Genomic DNA, 17,482 nt, shown 5'->3' on the forward strand with positions numbered 1-17,482 from the left:
GTTTGATATCAAACTTCTTGGCACATTTAACCTGCACTGATGCCAGTGTGGGAATTAATGTAAAATGCACTACAGAGGGCATCTTAGAGATGTCCCCTGAAACCTAACCAACTCCCAGTGTCCTGACTGTGTGGCTGCCACCACCAGACATTTCTGGACCCCTGGGTCGAGAGCCTGCCTCTCCCGGGGGCCTGAAACAATGCACATCCTGGGACGAGGTGCCAGGCCTCCTCCCCCAAGATGGGCAGGGGAAGCTTCAAAGGCATACCGCCTATGTGAGCTTCTCCATGCCACTTGCTGTACTCAGCAACTGGCCCCTACCGGTTCTGACCCCCACTCTGGCGGGAAGAACGGCGGGAATCCCTAAGTGAGGAAAGGGGGTGTGCCAGCCTATGCCAACCCCACCCCTCAGGTGGGGGAGGCGAGGTGACACACGACTCCGGCCATCTTGAAGATGGGGAGCCCTGCCCAATCACAGCTAGGACGCCACAAAAACGCTATCACTAACCTGGGAGCTGCACTGGAGGAGGACCCACGGAGAAGCCTGCTCTTTAACCTTCGGGTTACCGCTGTTTACCGCCGCAGCTCGCCGCACCCGCTTCGCGGGTGCCGCTTCGCGGTTGACAGTGAGGGGCGGTGCTGCTTGGGCGCTTTGAGTTCCAGGGAGCAGGACTTGACAACTACAAAGGGCGTGTGCTAGCAAGGACTCGGAAGACCAGGAGTCCCTGCGCTGCCCAGGTGTGTATGGCCGCGCCCCCAGCGAGTCACGCCCCCCGCCTGGCCAAGATTAAAAGGAGCGTGTTTGCTGCATTCCTTGGGACGCCACAAAAACGCTATCACTAACCTGGGAGCTGCACTGGAGGAGGACCCACTGAGAAGCCTGCTCTTTAACCTTCGGGTTACCGCTGTTTACCGCCGCAGCTCGCCGCACCCGCTTCGCGGGTGCCGCTTCGCGGTTGACAGTGAGGGGCGGTGCTGCTTGGGCGCTTTGAGTTCCAGGGAGCAGGACTTGACAACTACAAAGGGCGTGTGCTAGCAGGAACTCGGAAGTCCAGGAGTCCCTGCGCTGCCCAGGTGTGTACGGCCGCGCCCCCAGCGAGTCACGCCCCCCGCCTGGCCAAGATTAAAAGGAGCGTGTTTGCTGCATTCCTTGGGACGCCACAAAAACGCTATCACTAACCTTGGAGCTGCACTGGAGGAGGACCCACTGAGAAGCCTGCTCTTTAACCTTCGGGTTACCGCTGTTTACCGCCGCAGCTCGCCGCACCCGCTTCGCGGGTGCCGCTTCGCGGTTGACAGTGAGGGGCGGTGCTGCTTGGGCGCTTTGAGTTCCAGGGAGCAGGACTTGACAACTACAAAGGGCGTGTGCTAGCAGGAACTCGGAAGACCAGGAGTCCCTGCGCTGCCCAGGTGTGTACGGCTGCGTCCCCAGCGAGACACGCCCCCCGCCTGCAACGCCCTCTATTTTATAGCTCGCCTAACGCTCAGCGGGACGCGAGCGGGACGCCGAGCGAAGCCCGGGCAAAGGGCGGGCAGTCTGTGGCAGTCAGGGGCTGGGCTGGGCCACGTCCCTAACATCTTGCCTGTGGACCTGGTAGGTTGCGTGACTGTGGCAGAGGGAGTATACCCTACTAATTCTACCCGCTCCGGGAAAATGCTCAGGTGTGGGGGAGAGGGTGGAGCAGCTGGGAGTTCAACAATAGGAACTATGGACCGTTTCATAACTAGAGTAGCAGCGGTCATTGAGAAGGAGATCGTGATGACCGAACGTCGCCTCTCTGAGGTCTACCTACCAGCTAGACGCTCCTTTCTTGGTGCTGTGGCCCAGGCCTTGTCCCCAACTTCTGGACGGATTCCATCTCCTCACCCCTTAGATGCCCCAGTGCAGCCTCGGTTGTCGGCAATAGGAGCAAGTATAGATAGACTAGAGAATCTTGCTGATCTATTGCCAGTGGTGGTTGGTATCGAGGCGGTGGGGGAAACGATCTCTCAAGCCTCACCGTGCCCCGCCATCGGCCAGACTGCCCCACCGTTACATCAGGCTCCCACTACGGAGCCGCTATCGCCCAGCCAGTTTCTAGGTACTACAAAACAGGCGAAAAGGAAAAGGGTTATGAGCTCCCGCAAAGGTAGTCACACCACACTCCACAAGCGTCCAAGAAAGCAGGGGCAAAGGGGTTTTGGGTCAAAAGCAGAAAACGGCCTAGCTCCAACGCACAATGGTAGGGCAGGGGAGCTTCCTGTTGCAGGAACAACTTCTGACACTCTGCTTGTACATCCTAATGCCCATGATAGGGTAGCCGTCCCCCTAGAACCTGACTCCCTCAAAATAATTACGGACCTGATTAAAAGTCTATTGGTTCCGTTGATGGATCAACTCAAGGGTTTGGGGGCGAGAGTGGACAAATTCGAACAATCCACCCTTGATAATTTTTTCTCACTCAAGACTCTTATTAAACACCAGTCTAGAGCAAGTGAGGATCCCGCGGGTAGGAACATGGGAAAAGGATTGCCTGCAGTTCCTGTCCCAGCGCAGGTTGTTCCAATGCCAACCCTTCTCCCTGATGTAACATCCTGCAGGGACCCATCTTTAGTCCCCCTGGTCCCTCCCATTTCTAAGCCAGGTCCTGCCCCTCATACTTCCCATACAAAAACAAAGCCCCCGTGGTCTCTAAAAATCAGCTTAAGAAAACACCTCCGGTAAAGACACCGGCAGGTGCGGGTTTGGTTAAGAGCAGCCAAACTGCCCAGCCGAGTGCCAATGCCAAGGGGGTCGGGGCAGCACCGCCAGCTAAGGTCGACAGATGCAAATTGGCATCTGACGCTACTGTAGTTGCTCCCCCAAAGGCCACCCCTCGGAGCCCTCCGGTTAATCTTCCCCCTGATTGCCATCCCTACGTTGTAGTGCTTGTCAACGTCCCACCACTGAAGGCTAATCAGATTGAGACCCACCAGGCCCTAAAAAATAAGAGTCTCCACTGGTTAAAAACCAACAAACCACTTCCAATAGGTGTGGATGGCTTAATCCTCAGTGTACTCGGGGTAGGTTGGGTGGGACAGGGCAAAAAGCGATAGGAGGGAGACTGTATTATCATTAATTTCCAGGACAACAGAGTGGCGAAGATAATCTGTGGCCAAAACCAAGAGGTGGATGGTACTGGTGTTAGAGCAGTGGATTTGACTTACTTTTACCCTAGGCCCGCTGTTAACCTTTTCAGGCCTGTCACTAGGGAGACTTCGGCACTAGCGGAGGCCCACGATATTCTGTGGCGCCCCATTTCTATCCCCAAGCTGGATGGCCGGAGACGATCTGGGGCTCCAGGGGACACTGACTTGAGGGTAAGGGTGGGATGGTAGAGGGGGAGTCGAGAGAGTCTTCACCCCCTACCATAGTGCAGTCCTTATCCCCATCCCCAATTAAAACCCATTCTATACTACTCGATGTCGGGGGAATGGTAGAGACCCAAGAAACCACTGGTGTATGTGGAACACCGGTGGATTCACAAGAGGCGGCCCCCTGTCATGACCTTGTATCCGGTAGCGTCCCAGCTGTGACGGACCCAGTCTTTAAGGTCCTCAGCTGGAACGTAGCTGGAATTTCAAGGAAGCTGACATTGCCTGACTGGAATGCATTGGTGGATGAGCATTCCATATGCATTTTCCAGGAGACATGGAGCATGGAGGCCACTCATAAGGCGGGTTATTTGGCCTATTCTATCCCAGCAGTATGCTCAGAATCGGGGAGGGGACGCCCCTCTGGTGGCCTCCTTATCTGGGTTGCTGCCTCATTGAATTGTAGGATAGTGGAGCATCAGACCGGTTGTCTGGACCTCCTTAATATTACCTTGAAGGACTCCAGGGGTCGTGCTATTTTAAATATTTACAATATTTATGCACGAGGTATTAAGGGGGGAAGGCAGTCCCCAACAATTGCACTTCTGGAGGGCCTTTTAAGATCAACCCCATACAAGGCTTGCACCCTGGTCGCTGGTGATATCAACTGCACATTCGAGCCCTTAGGCTCGGACGTCTCCCTGGACCAGGATGAGGAGGATGCTAGGAGGGGGATTCCCGCCTTAGAAATAGCTCCCATTAAGAGGTGGACTGAGGTGACCCTGCAGGTGTATACCCTCAGTATGGAGTTCAACTTGAGGGCCCTAAACGGGAGGTCAGAGTCGGACAAGGGGGGCCCACACTTACAATAGGCCCAATCACACATCAAGAATTGATTACATCTTGCTTGATGTGTTTGTGGAACTCGGTGAGGGATATGGTTGTGGTCCCCTCAGTAGAGAGTGATCACAACTTACTTTCCCTCACTCTAGTCTCCTGGTGGTCAGCCGGTAGGTGAGGCTCGGCTCCCTCCACATCAGATCTGGGCGAGTCGCAAGTAGCACTTTGTGGGAGGCGAATAAAGTGGACGAAACTCGCCCTCTCTGAGGAGAAGGTCGCAGCAATAACTCATCTCCTAGCCCTAGCACAACTTAAACTGGGGATCACTACGGGAGGGATGGGGGCGGCTTGTGGGGTTTTTAGCGACCTTACCGAGGCCCTAACTAATCTGTTCACTGCTCACCCAAGTAGATTAGGGACCAAAGAAAAGTAAGTAAAAGTTAAGGGATGGTATACCCACACATGTAGGGCGATGAAGACTAGACTGGTAGAGGCAGTCAAATCCAAATCGCAAATTAAGACCAGGGAGGCCAGAAAGGCTTACTCCAGGACCCTCCAAATTGCTAAGAAGGAATGGGAGGAAAAGTTCTGGGCGGACCTACTGGCTGCCAGTAAAAGCAAGGACGCAAGAGGGTTTTGGAATCTGGTGGGCTCCCGTAACAGACCCGACGAGACCCCGAGGACATGTAACATCCCTCCCCAGAACTGGTCTAAACACTTTGGGGCCTTATATTCTCCGGTAGAAGGGCCCCTAAATGACCCAGCCCCTTTCGCCGTCTCGCTAGGGGATGTTACTTTTGATCCTTTTACGGCACGGGAGGTAGAGGAGGTTATCAAGTGGGTGGCACCACGGAAAGCAGCAGGCCCGGATGGGCTTCCAGGAGACCTTTTGCGTGCATATCCATCTGACTGGGGCATTGTAATCTCTGCGCTTCTAAATGATATCTTGAAGGGTGGCCCAGTACCAGATTCATGGAGAGGGGCGGTGGTCGTCCCCATTTATAAAAAGGGTTGCAGAGATAGCCCAGGGAATTACAGGCCAATTAGCCTGATCGACTCCACGCAAAAGGTGGCAGGAAAGGCAATTTTGGGAAGGATTCTCCACTGGGTGGACGAGAAAGAGTGCTATCTGACTTCCAGGCCGGTTTCCGTTCAGGAACGGGCACCATTGAGCAGGTCTTCAGGTTAGCACTCTTAAACTGGAAGGTCGTGGAACTAGGCAAGGGCAGTCTTTACCTGGCCTTTATTGACCTGAAGACTGCCTTTGACCTGGTCCCTAGGGAGGAACTTTGGAGGGTTCTACAGGGCCTGGGGTTGCCCCCTACATTTTGTCCCTACTCATCAAACTTCACACCGGCAACTATGCCCAGGTCCGTTGGGGGAAAAATGGTGAAAAAACGGACTGGATCCCGGTCTGTAGGGGTGTCACAGGGTTGCGTGCTAGCTCCCACACTCTTCTCGCTGTACGTCAACGGTGTGGTTGAGCACCTCCAGCAAGAACCAGCGGACGCACCCTGTCTGGGGGGAGTACGGATCCCTACTCTGCTGTTTGCAGATGATAATCTGCTTATTTCAAAAACTCCCCAGGGGCTACAGAAGCTATTGACCCGCTTCCAGTACTTTTGTCTATCCAGAGGACTGGTAATCAATGTGGATAAAACTAAATATCTGATTTTGCACCCTCCAAGGAAACTAGGTCGCCCGCCTGTTTTGAACACCGTCCCCTTGGAGAAAGTTTCCGAATTTGATTACCTGGGGCTAAATATAACTGACAATATGAATTGGTCCTCCCATATTGACAAGATGGCCCTGAATCACAAAAAGGTAGGGGGTGCTCTGCTTAGGGAATTTCGAGCATCACCCAAACATTTTGTGAGACCTGCAATCGAGATTTACAAGGCCAGAGGCGTAACATCAGCATTGTATGGGCAGAGCTGTGGGGCCACTGCAATCTGGAGTCCCTATCCAAGGCTGAGAACAAGTTTTTGAAGGACCTCCTAGCCCTCTCCTCGAGCACCCCGACAGTCCCGGTGCTCTTGGACGTGGGTTGCAAGAGCATTAAAGACCAGGCTCGCCTTCGACCACTCCTCCTTTGGTCCCGCATATGGAGGGTCCCGGAGTTAAAATCTTATGCCGACGGCTTGGCAGAGGTAATGAGCATGGGAGGCTGGGCCAAGATTAAGTGGCTGAGGGACACCAAAAATCTCTTGGGGGAGCTGGGCCTGGGGGACTGTTGGACTACAAAATCTGCTCCACCAAAGGCTGACCTCAAAAAACTTTATTGGGACTGGGTCTCTGGCAAACTTATCGGGAACCCAAACCACTGTAACTCGACTGCAGCATTTTTGGAAATAAAGGACGTGGTAGCCTACGAACCCTACCTGGACTTAATCACCTTACCAGTTGATAGGGGTCTGTACTTTAAGCTCAGGGTAGGCACCCTCCCGATCGGGGCCTTTGTGTCAAAATGGAAATCCGGTGTTCATCTATCGCCCTTCTGTGCCCTTTGTCCATCTAGGCCAGAAACGGTAGCACACATTTTTTTTGAGTGCCCGGACTATATTAATCCTAGGAGATATTGGCTTAAACCGCTTTTTAGAAGCCTGGGAACACGTAGGCATTTGGTTGCACTATGTATTTTATTGACTGATACCTGCCCTCCAATTGTTTGCGGTGTCTCCAAATTTTTAAAACGCTCATGGTTGATTCGCTGCAAGAGACTGTCAATTTCAATTTAATTCACCTTTTAGCTAATTTATCTAGGGTTATATCCTATTTCTATTGTCTTAGCATTTAAATGTTGACATACCTATTTACTGTTTTGAAATGCTGTTTTTATATGTATGTATGCTTTCAAGATATCTTGCATATCGAATAAAAGCTTTCAACCAACCAACAATCACAGTTAGGCTCCTGCCCCTCTCCCACAGGAAAGGAGCAGGCTAGGGGGTGTACCCACCCCAGGGCAGGGACCCATTGGTCCCTGCCCTTGCCCTACCTGTAACGCCCCTACATTTAGTATTTAGGGGCACCCTGCACCTTCCTTCCTCAGATCCCGATTGCAACAAGAACAAGAAACAAGAAGACCCGCTGTGCAGCTGCTAACAAAAGGACAACGCCCACTGACTTGGCCCCAGAACCGTACAGGCCTGTTGATCCTTTAACCTGCTCCTGCGAAACTCCGGCGTCTCCTGCGGACAGCAACCTCGAAAACCCCGAAGGACCTGCCTGCCTTGAACCTTCCAACAGACTGGGACTCCCACGAGCAGTGGTTCTGCTCAAACAGCAATACCCCTGGTGCCAGCCAGGAACGGCGAATCCAGCCCACCCTGCACCCGCCGAGCCCGGCTTGTGCCTGGGTGAACCAAGACCACGAGGACGCCCCCCCGGCGACTGTGACCCAAAGTACAATGCCCAAAGATCCTCCTCGACGAACCAGACAATGCCTGCAGGCTCAGAACCAGGGACCCCTCCAACCACGACCAGCTGAGGGTAAGATTTCCTGACGCCAAAAGACACCCCTGCACCCGGCGCCCCTGTGCCTTTCTTTGGGGTACCTACCTCTTCTCCAAGATCCCAACTTACCTCTCAAAGTGGTAGTCGCACCTGAATAATCTCCGTCCCCGAGCCTGCAGCCTTTGTTCACTTTTTAACTTTCCCATTGGACAACATTGAGCGCCTGACGGCTCAAAAGCACCCTGCACCCAGCCGCCCGAGTGCCGCTGGAAGTGCAACTACTACCCTACTCTACTTCCCCACTTGCCCTGAGTAAGTGACCAGGAGCGCAGCTCCCACAGCCCCATGGCCTGCTTGCTTGCAGCCACCAACCAGAGGCCCCCTACCCTCCATTGGATTCCATTGGATTGCATTGGGCATACTCTCTCTACACCCGGCTGCCCCTGTGCTGCTGAGGGTGTAACTACTGTACATTTCTGACCCTGGGAGACCCCCGAGTTTATGCCCAGAACCTTAACTCTACCAGTCAAGTACTTACTTAAAAGCCGATAACTCATTTTCCTCCCATAGGTTAACATTGACTGGTTTTCACTGGAATTTCTTCTAAGTGTGGAGTTTTGAAACTTTGAAATATTCATCTAAAATCAGCCGAATAACGAATTCCGAATTACTCACCTGTGATCAGGTGAGAAGTCAGTACTGTACCTTTTAACCCAGTACTGAACCACAAAAGTAATCCTAACTGTACTTACCAGTTACCTGCATTTTCTTCCATAGGAAACCATTGACTGATTTTCTGTGAAATTTCTTCTAAGTGTCGATTTTGTAAACTACAAATATTCTTTAAAAATCATACCAAGTACCAAAATGCAATTGCTTGCCCGTCTTAGGTCGAGGTCCCAGTACTGAATTTAGGTGTCCAGTACTGGATTACAAAAGTAACGAGAACCTACTTTACCTGTGACTTGAATTTCCTCCCATAGGATAACATTGCTTGGTTTTCACTGAAAGTTTCTGTCAACTTTGAAAATACATTTATATTCTTTAAAAATCACAACTGTAACCAAAACGCTTTTGCTTAACTGTTTATAGCTTAGGTCCGGGACTGAATCCAAGATCCAGTCCTGTGGTTAGACAAGTAATCAACTGCATTTATGTAAAAAAAAAAACATTGAGCTCAATGATGCATTGTGTTTGAAATGGTGTTGCCAATTGCAACCACTGTAGCTATTGTACTTACAACATCTATTGCCTTTCTACAAAGTAATTATCTAAAGTCACTCATATTGAGAAAAGTATATTTTGATACCTGTTGATTCTAAAATAAAACAAATATATCTTTTGATATAAAACAATTGGCCTAGAGTTCAGTTCTTGAGTGTGTGAAACCTTTTGCTGAATGAGTGTGTACAACAAATGCTTTACACTGTCCTCTGATACTGCCTTACTGCTCGACCAAGCTACCGCTTTGGAGAGTAAGGTTAGATCTAACTTTAACCTCTGTGATACCTCTGGGGTCTGGGGACTCTATACACACTGTACCTTACTTTGGTCCAGTGTATATAGAGCCACTTTCTTACACTGCCGGACAGTCCAGGAAAGTCAGCCCTGTAACAGGCCTCACAGCACTAAGGTAGGGTGCACTATACTCCAGGTGAGGTCATATCTACATGAGTAAATGTGCTCCTACAATATTGGGCACCATTTCCCAATATTTTAGGTGCCAGTGAAGCCATAGAAAGTTCATGGGCTGGGAACTCGACAACTCTAGTTACACAGCACCATGTTGGCTTTACTGAAAAAACTAGTGTTTGGTACCAAACTACTCCTGTTTATAAATCCACGCTGATGCCAGTGTGGGATTTACTGTACCATGTACCCAGAGGGCAACCTAGAGGTGCCCCCTGAATCACCACCAACCCTGGTGTGGTCTCCGACTGGCTGAGGGCAGTCAACCACAACCCGATATGTTTCTGGACAGTGGGGAGGGAGCCCCATGCTTTCTGGGACCAGAAACAATTCATTTGCTGGGCAGATGTGTCATGCCTCCTCCCCCTAGGATGGACCAGTTCTCTAAGAGGGAAGCTTCAAAGTCCTGCCTCCTTTATAGTGTAACTTCCAGCCTCTTCTGCTAGCAGCAGATGGCAGCCCTTGGTTTACACCCTCCTTTGAGAGGGAAACCGGTGGGAAAATTAAAAAAGACAGGTGTGCCCACCTCTGCCAACCCCACCCCTAAGTGAGGTGAAGCACAAATTTCAGTTCCTGCCATCTTGAAGATGGGGGACCTCTCCAATCAGGATTAGATCTTGGCCCCCTCCTTAAGAGGGTGGCATAATAGGCGTTTTAGTCACCCCAGGTAAGGCGCCCATTAGTCCTACCTGCTACTCTCCTAAGACGCCTGCTAAATGTAGTATTTAGGTGGCTTCCCCAGACGAGGAAATCAAATCTGCGACAACCTGAGAAGAAAGATGATGCCCCGCAGCAGAAGCCAGAAAACTGCAACTGCCTTGGCCCCAGTCCTGCCCGCCTGTCCAGGTTTGACGACCTGCAACCTTTTTTGCAACAGCGATATCCAAAACCCATAGGACTGTTGCCTTCAATAAAGCCTGCAGTTTCCCGGGGACAACGGACCTGTCCAGAAGAAACTGACTCTAAAGACTCCTGATCCAGACAGATCCACATCCCCAGCCCACTCTGCTCCCGACGCCCACAGCCTGAGTGGCTCACCTATGGGAGTTAGTCGCCCCGGCAAACCCTGACCTCGCGTCCAGCATTGGCTGACCTCTCCTGTCCTCCACGATGGCACTTGCAGTGTGAATCCAAAGGCTCCCCCCGACCGCAACCGGCTCCGGTAAGGAGAATCCGATGTCAAAAGGCTCCCCTGCACCCGAAGCCCCTGGGCCTTGGTTAACAGAACCGGCAGAGCCCCTATGACCCGTTACATCCCAACTTACCTCTGCTGTTTGGTCTTTGTTCTGCAACTTCCGGTGCCACTCCTGAAGCCTCTTTGCAATTAGGAAAATCCTCATTGAAAAGCATTGGGCGCCCAACGTCGAATTTGCACCCGGTCGCCCCTCTGCCGGTGGTGGTGTATGGTGCTGCTTTGTGGTCCCCCTTGTGCTTGACCTAATCTGCAAAGCTTGGCCCCTGCAACTGAGCTACTTAGGTGCAAGCAGTGTGGCTCCAAGCACCCTCTGTCTACATTGGAAAGCATTGGGTTGAACTTCGATTTTGACCTCTGGACCCGGCTGCCCCTATACCTCTGGTGGGGTAGTTTTGATACTTACCTGACCCCTGGCCCTTGCTGACGTTTGGCTCCAAAGACTGAAATTGTAAGTTCAATAACTACCTGTTTAACCACGTTATTTTTTTCTCCGTAGGATAACATTGGATTGTGTGAAAACGTTTTTGTGTTGATTTTTCAAAGTGAATAGTCTTTTTAATTAAAAACTTACTTAACTTATTACGAAGACCTGGGTCTTAAAATGAAGTACAAACAAAGTATAATTTTATAAAATTGGTTTGAATTGCCTTGTTGAGTTGTGTGTCCAATATTGATCATGTGTGTGCAATAAATGTTTAACCCTCTGTGTTAGGCGTATGGCTGTTCGCCAACACTACCACTAATAGGGCTCTTTGGGTTTGAATTGAGCCCTGTACATTTTTGGGGAACCCCGGGAACATGTGCACGGTAGTACCACTTAGTAATAATATCATACAGAGCTGGCTTCCTACAAGGGGTTGCATTGAGAACTGAATGGGTTGCAGTTACAGCACAGTATGACTCCTTTACCCGCATTTGCCACAGAATGTATGGCCACTAGTTATTTCTGGTGCCTTCATGAGAGCGACTGTGTGCAAACACCTCAGCATTTCTGTCCAAGCGATGTTCTACTTAATGGACTTGCTTGAAACTTTGTACTATAAATAGAAAGGCTTCAGAGGCATAGAAGCTGCAAGAGAAACTGCATAAGCACACTTGTAAAAGATTCCATTTAGCTTATGGTGTAACCCTCCGATGAATAGTTAAATGGATGTAGTTGGATGCACAATATGGGCCCTTCTATGCTGCAGTAGCTTACCAGGGGATAGGGGCTCATGCATTTTGTTAAGCAGTCTTAGTATTTCTTTAATGGAATTCTAGTGCTGAGAATAGAAATGATCAGCAGGCTTTCTGCTGATCGCAGTGATGATGTCTGGTCATGATGGACTACGATCTTCCAGAAGTCCTGAGAAACCAATATTTCGCTGCCAATGCCTGTGTGGTTCTTTGCATTAACATGCTTGGTCTGCCATGAGTAACACAAAAAATACCTTTTATTTTTTAGCCAAATGGAAGAGCGCAATTTTGAGCAAAGCTCCATGCCATTGGAGCCACCAGCCAAGCTTGTATGCACCATCAGTCCAGCTCCACGACATAGCCCAGCCCCCATTCTTCCCCTCTTGAACCCTGGGGCACACTACAATCCCACACCACCTCCGCTGCAGCACTACAGCCTGGAAGATCTCACAGCCTCGCAGCTATACAGAGACTCCAACAAGATGCTAGCGAATCGGGAGCTGTGTGACAAGCACCCTCACCTGGGTAAGTCCATTGGGGGTTGGCCAGAAAGTTGTGATATAGGCAACGCATGGGTGGGGTGGAATGAGCTTACTGTGCAGCTTCAATCATTGGTTTGTAGACTAAGGTGTCCAAAAGTGGATACTTGCACTGTGGCAGCAGTGCAGGGGAATGCTTGCACAGGGTAGGCAGTGTAGTGGATACTTGTTCTGTGTTGGGGGTGCTTGTTTTGGTAGTGCAGTGTTTGCTGCCACTTGGTTGGTGGTACAGGATGCTTGCTCTGTTTTGGTAGCTCATGGAATGCTTGGAATGCTTGATCTGTGTTGACAATTTAGGAAATGCTTGTGCTGCTTTGGTAGTGCAGGAGTTGCTTTCACTGGGTTGGTAGTGTAGGGGTTGCTTGCACAGTGCTGGTGCTGCTGTGCTTAATTGTGCGTGGATGGTAGTGCAGCTGTTGCTTGTACTACGTTAGTAGTGTAGAGGATGCTTAAATGTGTTGGTAGTGCAGGAGGTGTTTGAACTGTGGTGATGCTAGGGGCATGTTTACCCTGTATTGGTAGTTTAGTTAATGCCTGTATGGTATTTGTAGTGCAGAAGGTGTTTGCACTCTTGAATTGCACTGTTGGTAATGCAAAGGATTCTTGAATGGATTTGGTAGTGCTGGGAAGCTTTAACAAATGTGGTTAGAGCTGGGGATGCCTGCACTGGTTTGGTAGTGCTGGGGGAAGTTTTTGATAATACAGCTATTGCTTGAACTGTGGGATGCTTCCACTGTTTTTTTGGTGCAAGGCGTTCTGATAGGATATTAGTAACACTGTTTAAGTGTTGGAGAGGTAACTTAGGCTGGTGGCAGAGCAGATGGTTCCACTGTTTCCCACTCCTTCTTTGGGGAGCACTCCCAGTACTTAGTGCTGTGCTGACTGTTCACAAACACAGCACTATGCTCCTAATACTTAACATTAATGTAGATGTATGCATGTATGTATCTGATATTTCTATATTATGAACCAGCCAAAAGGCAGCGGAGCGCTCTTCATGCTTAAAGACGATCATAAAGTCAACAAGTAAGAGGAGAGGAAGCTGGACTATGTAAGGTTAATGCATTGTGATGTAGTGTAATTTAAAGATTATTTTTTTCCATAAACCTTTTTATTGGATTTCAATCTTAAACAAGTCATACATTAGTCATACCATACTCGACTGTTACAGCATTACAATCAGAATTATCATTGCCGTGATAAATAGCAGTGTGGGAATTCCTCGAGTAGGCATGGAGGTAATCTATCACTGGGGTGCAGTGTCCCACCATCTTCATGGGGGATGCTGAGGGTTACAGGGGAGGCGGTCGTTGGCAAGGTTGCCGCCAATCCCCACCCATATGACAGTCTCTAGTCCATAGTCCCCTGCATAGGGTGTCGGTAAGTGGAAATCCATAATCGTAACTGAACTCGGGGATTTAGAACGAGGGGAGTGAAGAGGAAGGGGGGGTGTGCAGGGCGCATGCCGTGGGGGCAAATGCAGTGGAGCTCCGTAGCTTGCCATCCAGTGTATGCAGACTGTTCTATCCTGATCGTTGGTGCATGATCCCGGAGAACTCCTCGGGAGGTACGCTGGTGTAGCTGGGGAGGGAAGGGTGCACAGGCAGTTCAGGGTGCACTTGGTCCGGGCAACGCTTGTGTGTTCTGTGGGGGTTCCGCACCATCAGTGTGCGTTTGCTTATAGTCGTGTAGGAGCATCACCCATTCTAAGGAGATTGGATGCTTTCGTATGCCCCGAGCTTCCTCCTGGCGAATAAGGTCCTCTTCCGGCACTGCCCACTTATTTACTGCCCCCCATCATGCTACTATTGGTGGACCCTCTGCTTCGCGCCAGTGCATTGCAATACTACGGTTTGCTAGGAGTGCGGCCAACAGGGCAAATTTGGTCTCTACCTTCTTGCGTTTCTGTCGCCAAAAAATGCCTGAGTCGCATGCCTCCCATGTGTGGAAGTCCGTGAGGCCTGTGACTGTTTGAAGTGTGGTGTGTACTGTCACCCATAGGGATTGTATTACCGGGCACATCCAGAACATGTGAAGAAAGGAGGCGTCCGGATCGTGACAGCGGGGGCATTCGAAATGGAATGTCGGGAAAAAGCGCTTAAGCCGCACCGGAGTGAGATAAGCGCGGTGCAGCTGGTGTTTTCAGTCTAGATCCTGAGATCTCCCGCAGAGTAGAACTCAAGCCCTTTAGGGAGTCCCACCAGCGGTAATAATGGGGAATACAGCGGGGAGCCTTTGGACATACGGTGAATCTTCACAATACAGGTTCTGGCCGTTCTGATAAGTAATGGATGAGTCGGTCGGAAGTGATACCTGGAAGGAGCATTCATGTCAGCTCCGGGACTCTTATCTGTCCTTCTTGGGCCTCTGTTTCCCCGAGGTTCCGAAGTGCCATCCAGCGAGACATCCACTGCAGCTGCACCGCTAAAAAATATGCCTCAAAGGACGGGGCACCCATCCCTCCTTTATTGCGAGGCAGCTGTAAAGCCGATAGGGCCACCCTGCATCGGCCCCTACCCCAGATCAGGGAGATTAGTAAAAAGGACCGCGGCGGCCGAACCAGAATATTAGCGAAGTAGTAAAGCAGTCGGGGCACCATTATCATTTTGGATAAGGCTACCCTCCCGATGGGGGCCAAGGGTAGGGTCCGCCAGAAACCAACTTGACTTTGGAGTCCACGGAGGGCTCTGTAGTGATTGCCTTCCAGGAGGTCCCGGGGTTCATGGTAGAGTCTGATACCCAAGTAACGCGGGGTGTCGCCCGTCCATGCCAGCGAGGACTCTCCTATTCGAATTTCCCGTTGTGGGGCATTCGGGTGCAGGGGATAGATAGAGGATTTCTCCCAATTCACGCATAACCCTGCGGCCCTCTCGAAATCTGTGAGCCTGGACCAGAGGGAGGAGAGGTCTGCCATAATATCTCTAACGTAGATGAGATCATCCGCATAAAGGGAGACACAATGGGTGTGACCTCCCAGTGGGATGCCCCAATGCGCGCCTACCTCCCGCAGCCTCACCGCCAGCCCCTGGCGATGGCAAAGATAACTGGGTACAGGGGGCACCCCTGACGTGTGCCGCGCATGATCGGGATGGGAGAGGATATATAGAGGCCTATTCTAACCCTTGTGGTAATGTTGGTGTATATTAGCCGCGTATACGCTATAAATTGGGGCCAAATGCCCACCCGTCGAAGTGTCTCAAAGAGGTACTGCCACACCAGGGTGTCGAATGCCTTCTTCAGATCCAGAACGAGGCACGCTGCATGGGGGAATCTGTCCCGGACCTTGTCCTGAAACAGGCGACGTACATTTTGGGAGGTGTTTCTCCCGGGGACAAACCAGCTCTGGTCCATGTGTACTAGTCTAGGCAGAAGCTCTGTGAGTCTGTCTGCCAGAATTCTCCCCAGGATTTTGCAGTCCGACGTCAGGAGGGTGATAAGGCGGTAGGAGGATCGGAGGAGAGGATCCCGCTCAGGTTTTGGAAATGTTACAAGCACTGATTCCCGCATTGATTGGGGGAGTTGACCCACTTCCAATGCCTCCCGAAAGATTATGTCCAGCTGCGGAACCAGCTGCAGAGAGAATGCAGAATACAGTTCTATTGGAAACCCGTCATGTCCCGGTGCCTTGTTTTTGGCTAAGCGGCGAATGGCGGATTTAAGCTCAGCCAGTGTGAGAGGATCATCCAATGTCGTGCGTTCCTCATCCTTAATTTAGACTATAGTGTCTGTGGCCAATATGTGCTGAATGTGTACCCCCCCCCGGTCCTGGGTCGGTTCCTTGTAAAACTCTGTGTAGTAGTCCTGGAAAGCCGATAAAATGTCGGCCTGCACGTATACCACGTCCCCCACGGCGTTGCGGATGCCCGTAATCGGTTGTGTTTGCGTATCCTGGCGAATAAGCCAAGCTAGCAGAGTACCTGCACGATTCCCTTCCTTGTGAACTCTAGTGGTGTATGTATGAAAATTATAACGCCGAATGTGAGAAGTTGGCCTGGTATATGATGATCACTATTCTAGTGAGCACCTTGCACCAGTCCAAACGACCCTTATGGTGATTGGTTGTAAGTCAACCTTATAGACCAGCTATCCTAATGGTAGCATGGACAAAAGCAATCTTAGGCTAAACTCAAGAGGGCATGTGAAGCCAGCTGTTTTACCATATGCAATCCTTTTAACATCAAATGAAAGGACACCACACAAGTTATATATTATAAAATATATGTATTTATATCTAGAATAATCCCCTATACTCTTTATGAGCACAGAAGCACAAGCGTTAAACAAAGAACTTCATATAACATACAATAAGCTGCACAATTATGGAAAGGCCGGGTGGCCACTCAAACCATATATTAAAAAAGTGGTAAAAGTACCACGTCACGAAAAATGGTAAGGCCTAGGGCCTTGAGAATTGCTGGGACTACCCTGGACTAACGAAGGTTAGGACATAGGAGGCCCACAGGATGCGGGTGCAGTGTCTATAGGCAACCGCGTTTACCATACAAGTCAATAGTGCGTAAAAATGAGAAAGTTATAGGTTTGGGAGTCTTCCGACTGGACTAGAATTTAGCCACTTGAAACTAGGACACTAGGGATGTAAATCACTACAGGGGCACCAAAGTACCCTCGTTACCTCACCCACAGGAAGCGGGTGCATAGGTGCCAAAGTGCGTCGGGTTTCTTCGTGAAGTTCTATGGCGCCTGGAGGAAAAGATGCTGCAGGCGGCCAGGAGAGAAGAGTCCGGTTGGATCCAAGGGTGGATCGAAGATGTAGAGTACCTGAAAGCAGAAGGGACAGAGTCTAGGTCACTAGCCAATGACCAGGATGGAACCAGGAAGGAACCAGGCAATGTCGGGTTGCGATCAGGTGCTGTCGAGTAGTTTGTCTCCGCTGCCACGTGGACCAGGAAGTATCGAGGACGACCAGGAGTTGAACACGGGCTGTCCCATGAAGACGGGAGTCAACAGGCATTGGCAAATGCAACCCACGCAGGACTCGAAGATGGCTTCTGGATCGGACCAGCAAGGTCAGATCGGTGACTACTTTTCAGGGGAGCTAGGGCCAGTCTGGAGCCACCAGACCAGCAGTGTAAAGTCAAAGGTTCGTCGTCTCAGAGGTCACTAGCCAACGGGCAAGTGACCGGACAACTCGTCGAGCAGGAAAAGTGCAAAAGGGCCCCACGCAGCACTCTGTGAGTGTGGAGAGATGATCTTCGGTGCACAGGCTGCTCGGGGCTGGGGCTTCTCAATCCCC

At 50.7% G+C, this 17,482-nt stretch overlaps 1 protein-coding gene across 5 annotated transcripts in view; it reads left to right on the forward strand.

The window, feature by feature from the left end:
• The window catches only part of CBFA2T2 (CBFA2/RUNX1 partner transcriptional co-repressor 2), a 383,740-nt gene that overhangs the window by 186,148 nt on the left and 180,110 nt on the right, over positions 1–17,482 (forward strand). For all 5 annotated transcript variants that reach the window (XM_086932380.1, XM_086932381.1, XM_086932382.1 and 2 more), the window contains exon 6: positions 11,958–12,214. In XM_086932380.1, coding sequence (XP_086788506.1) covers positions 11,958–12,214 — 257 coding nt within the window. The remainder of the gene's footprint in view (positions 1–11,957; positions 12,215–17,482) is intronic.

The sequence above is a fragment of the Lissotriton vulgaris genome, chromosome 7 (genome assembly GCF_964263255.1).
Source record: "Lissotriton vulgaris chromosome 7, aLisVul1.2, whole genome shotgun sequence".
Taxonomy (NCBI): domain Eukaryota; kingdom Metazoa; phylum Chordata; class Amphibia; order Caudata; family Salamandridae; genus Lissotriton; species Lissotriton vulgaris.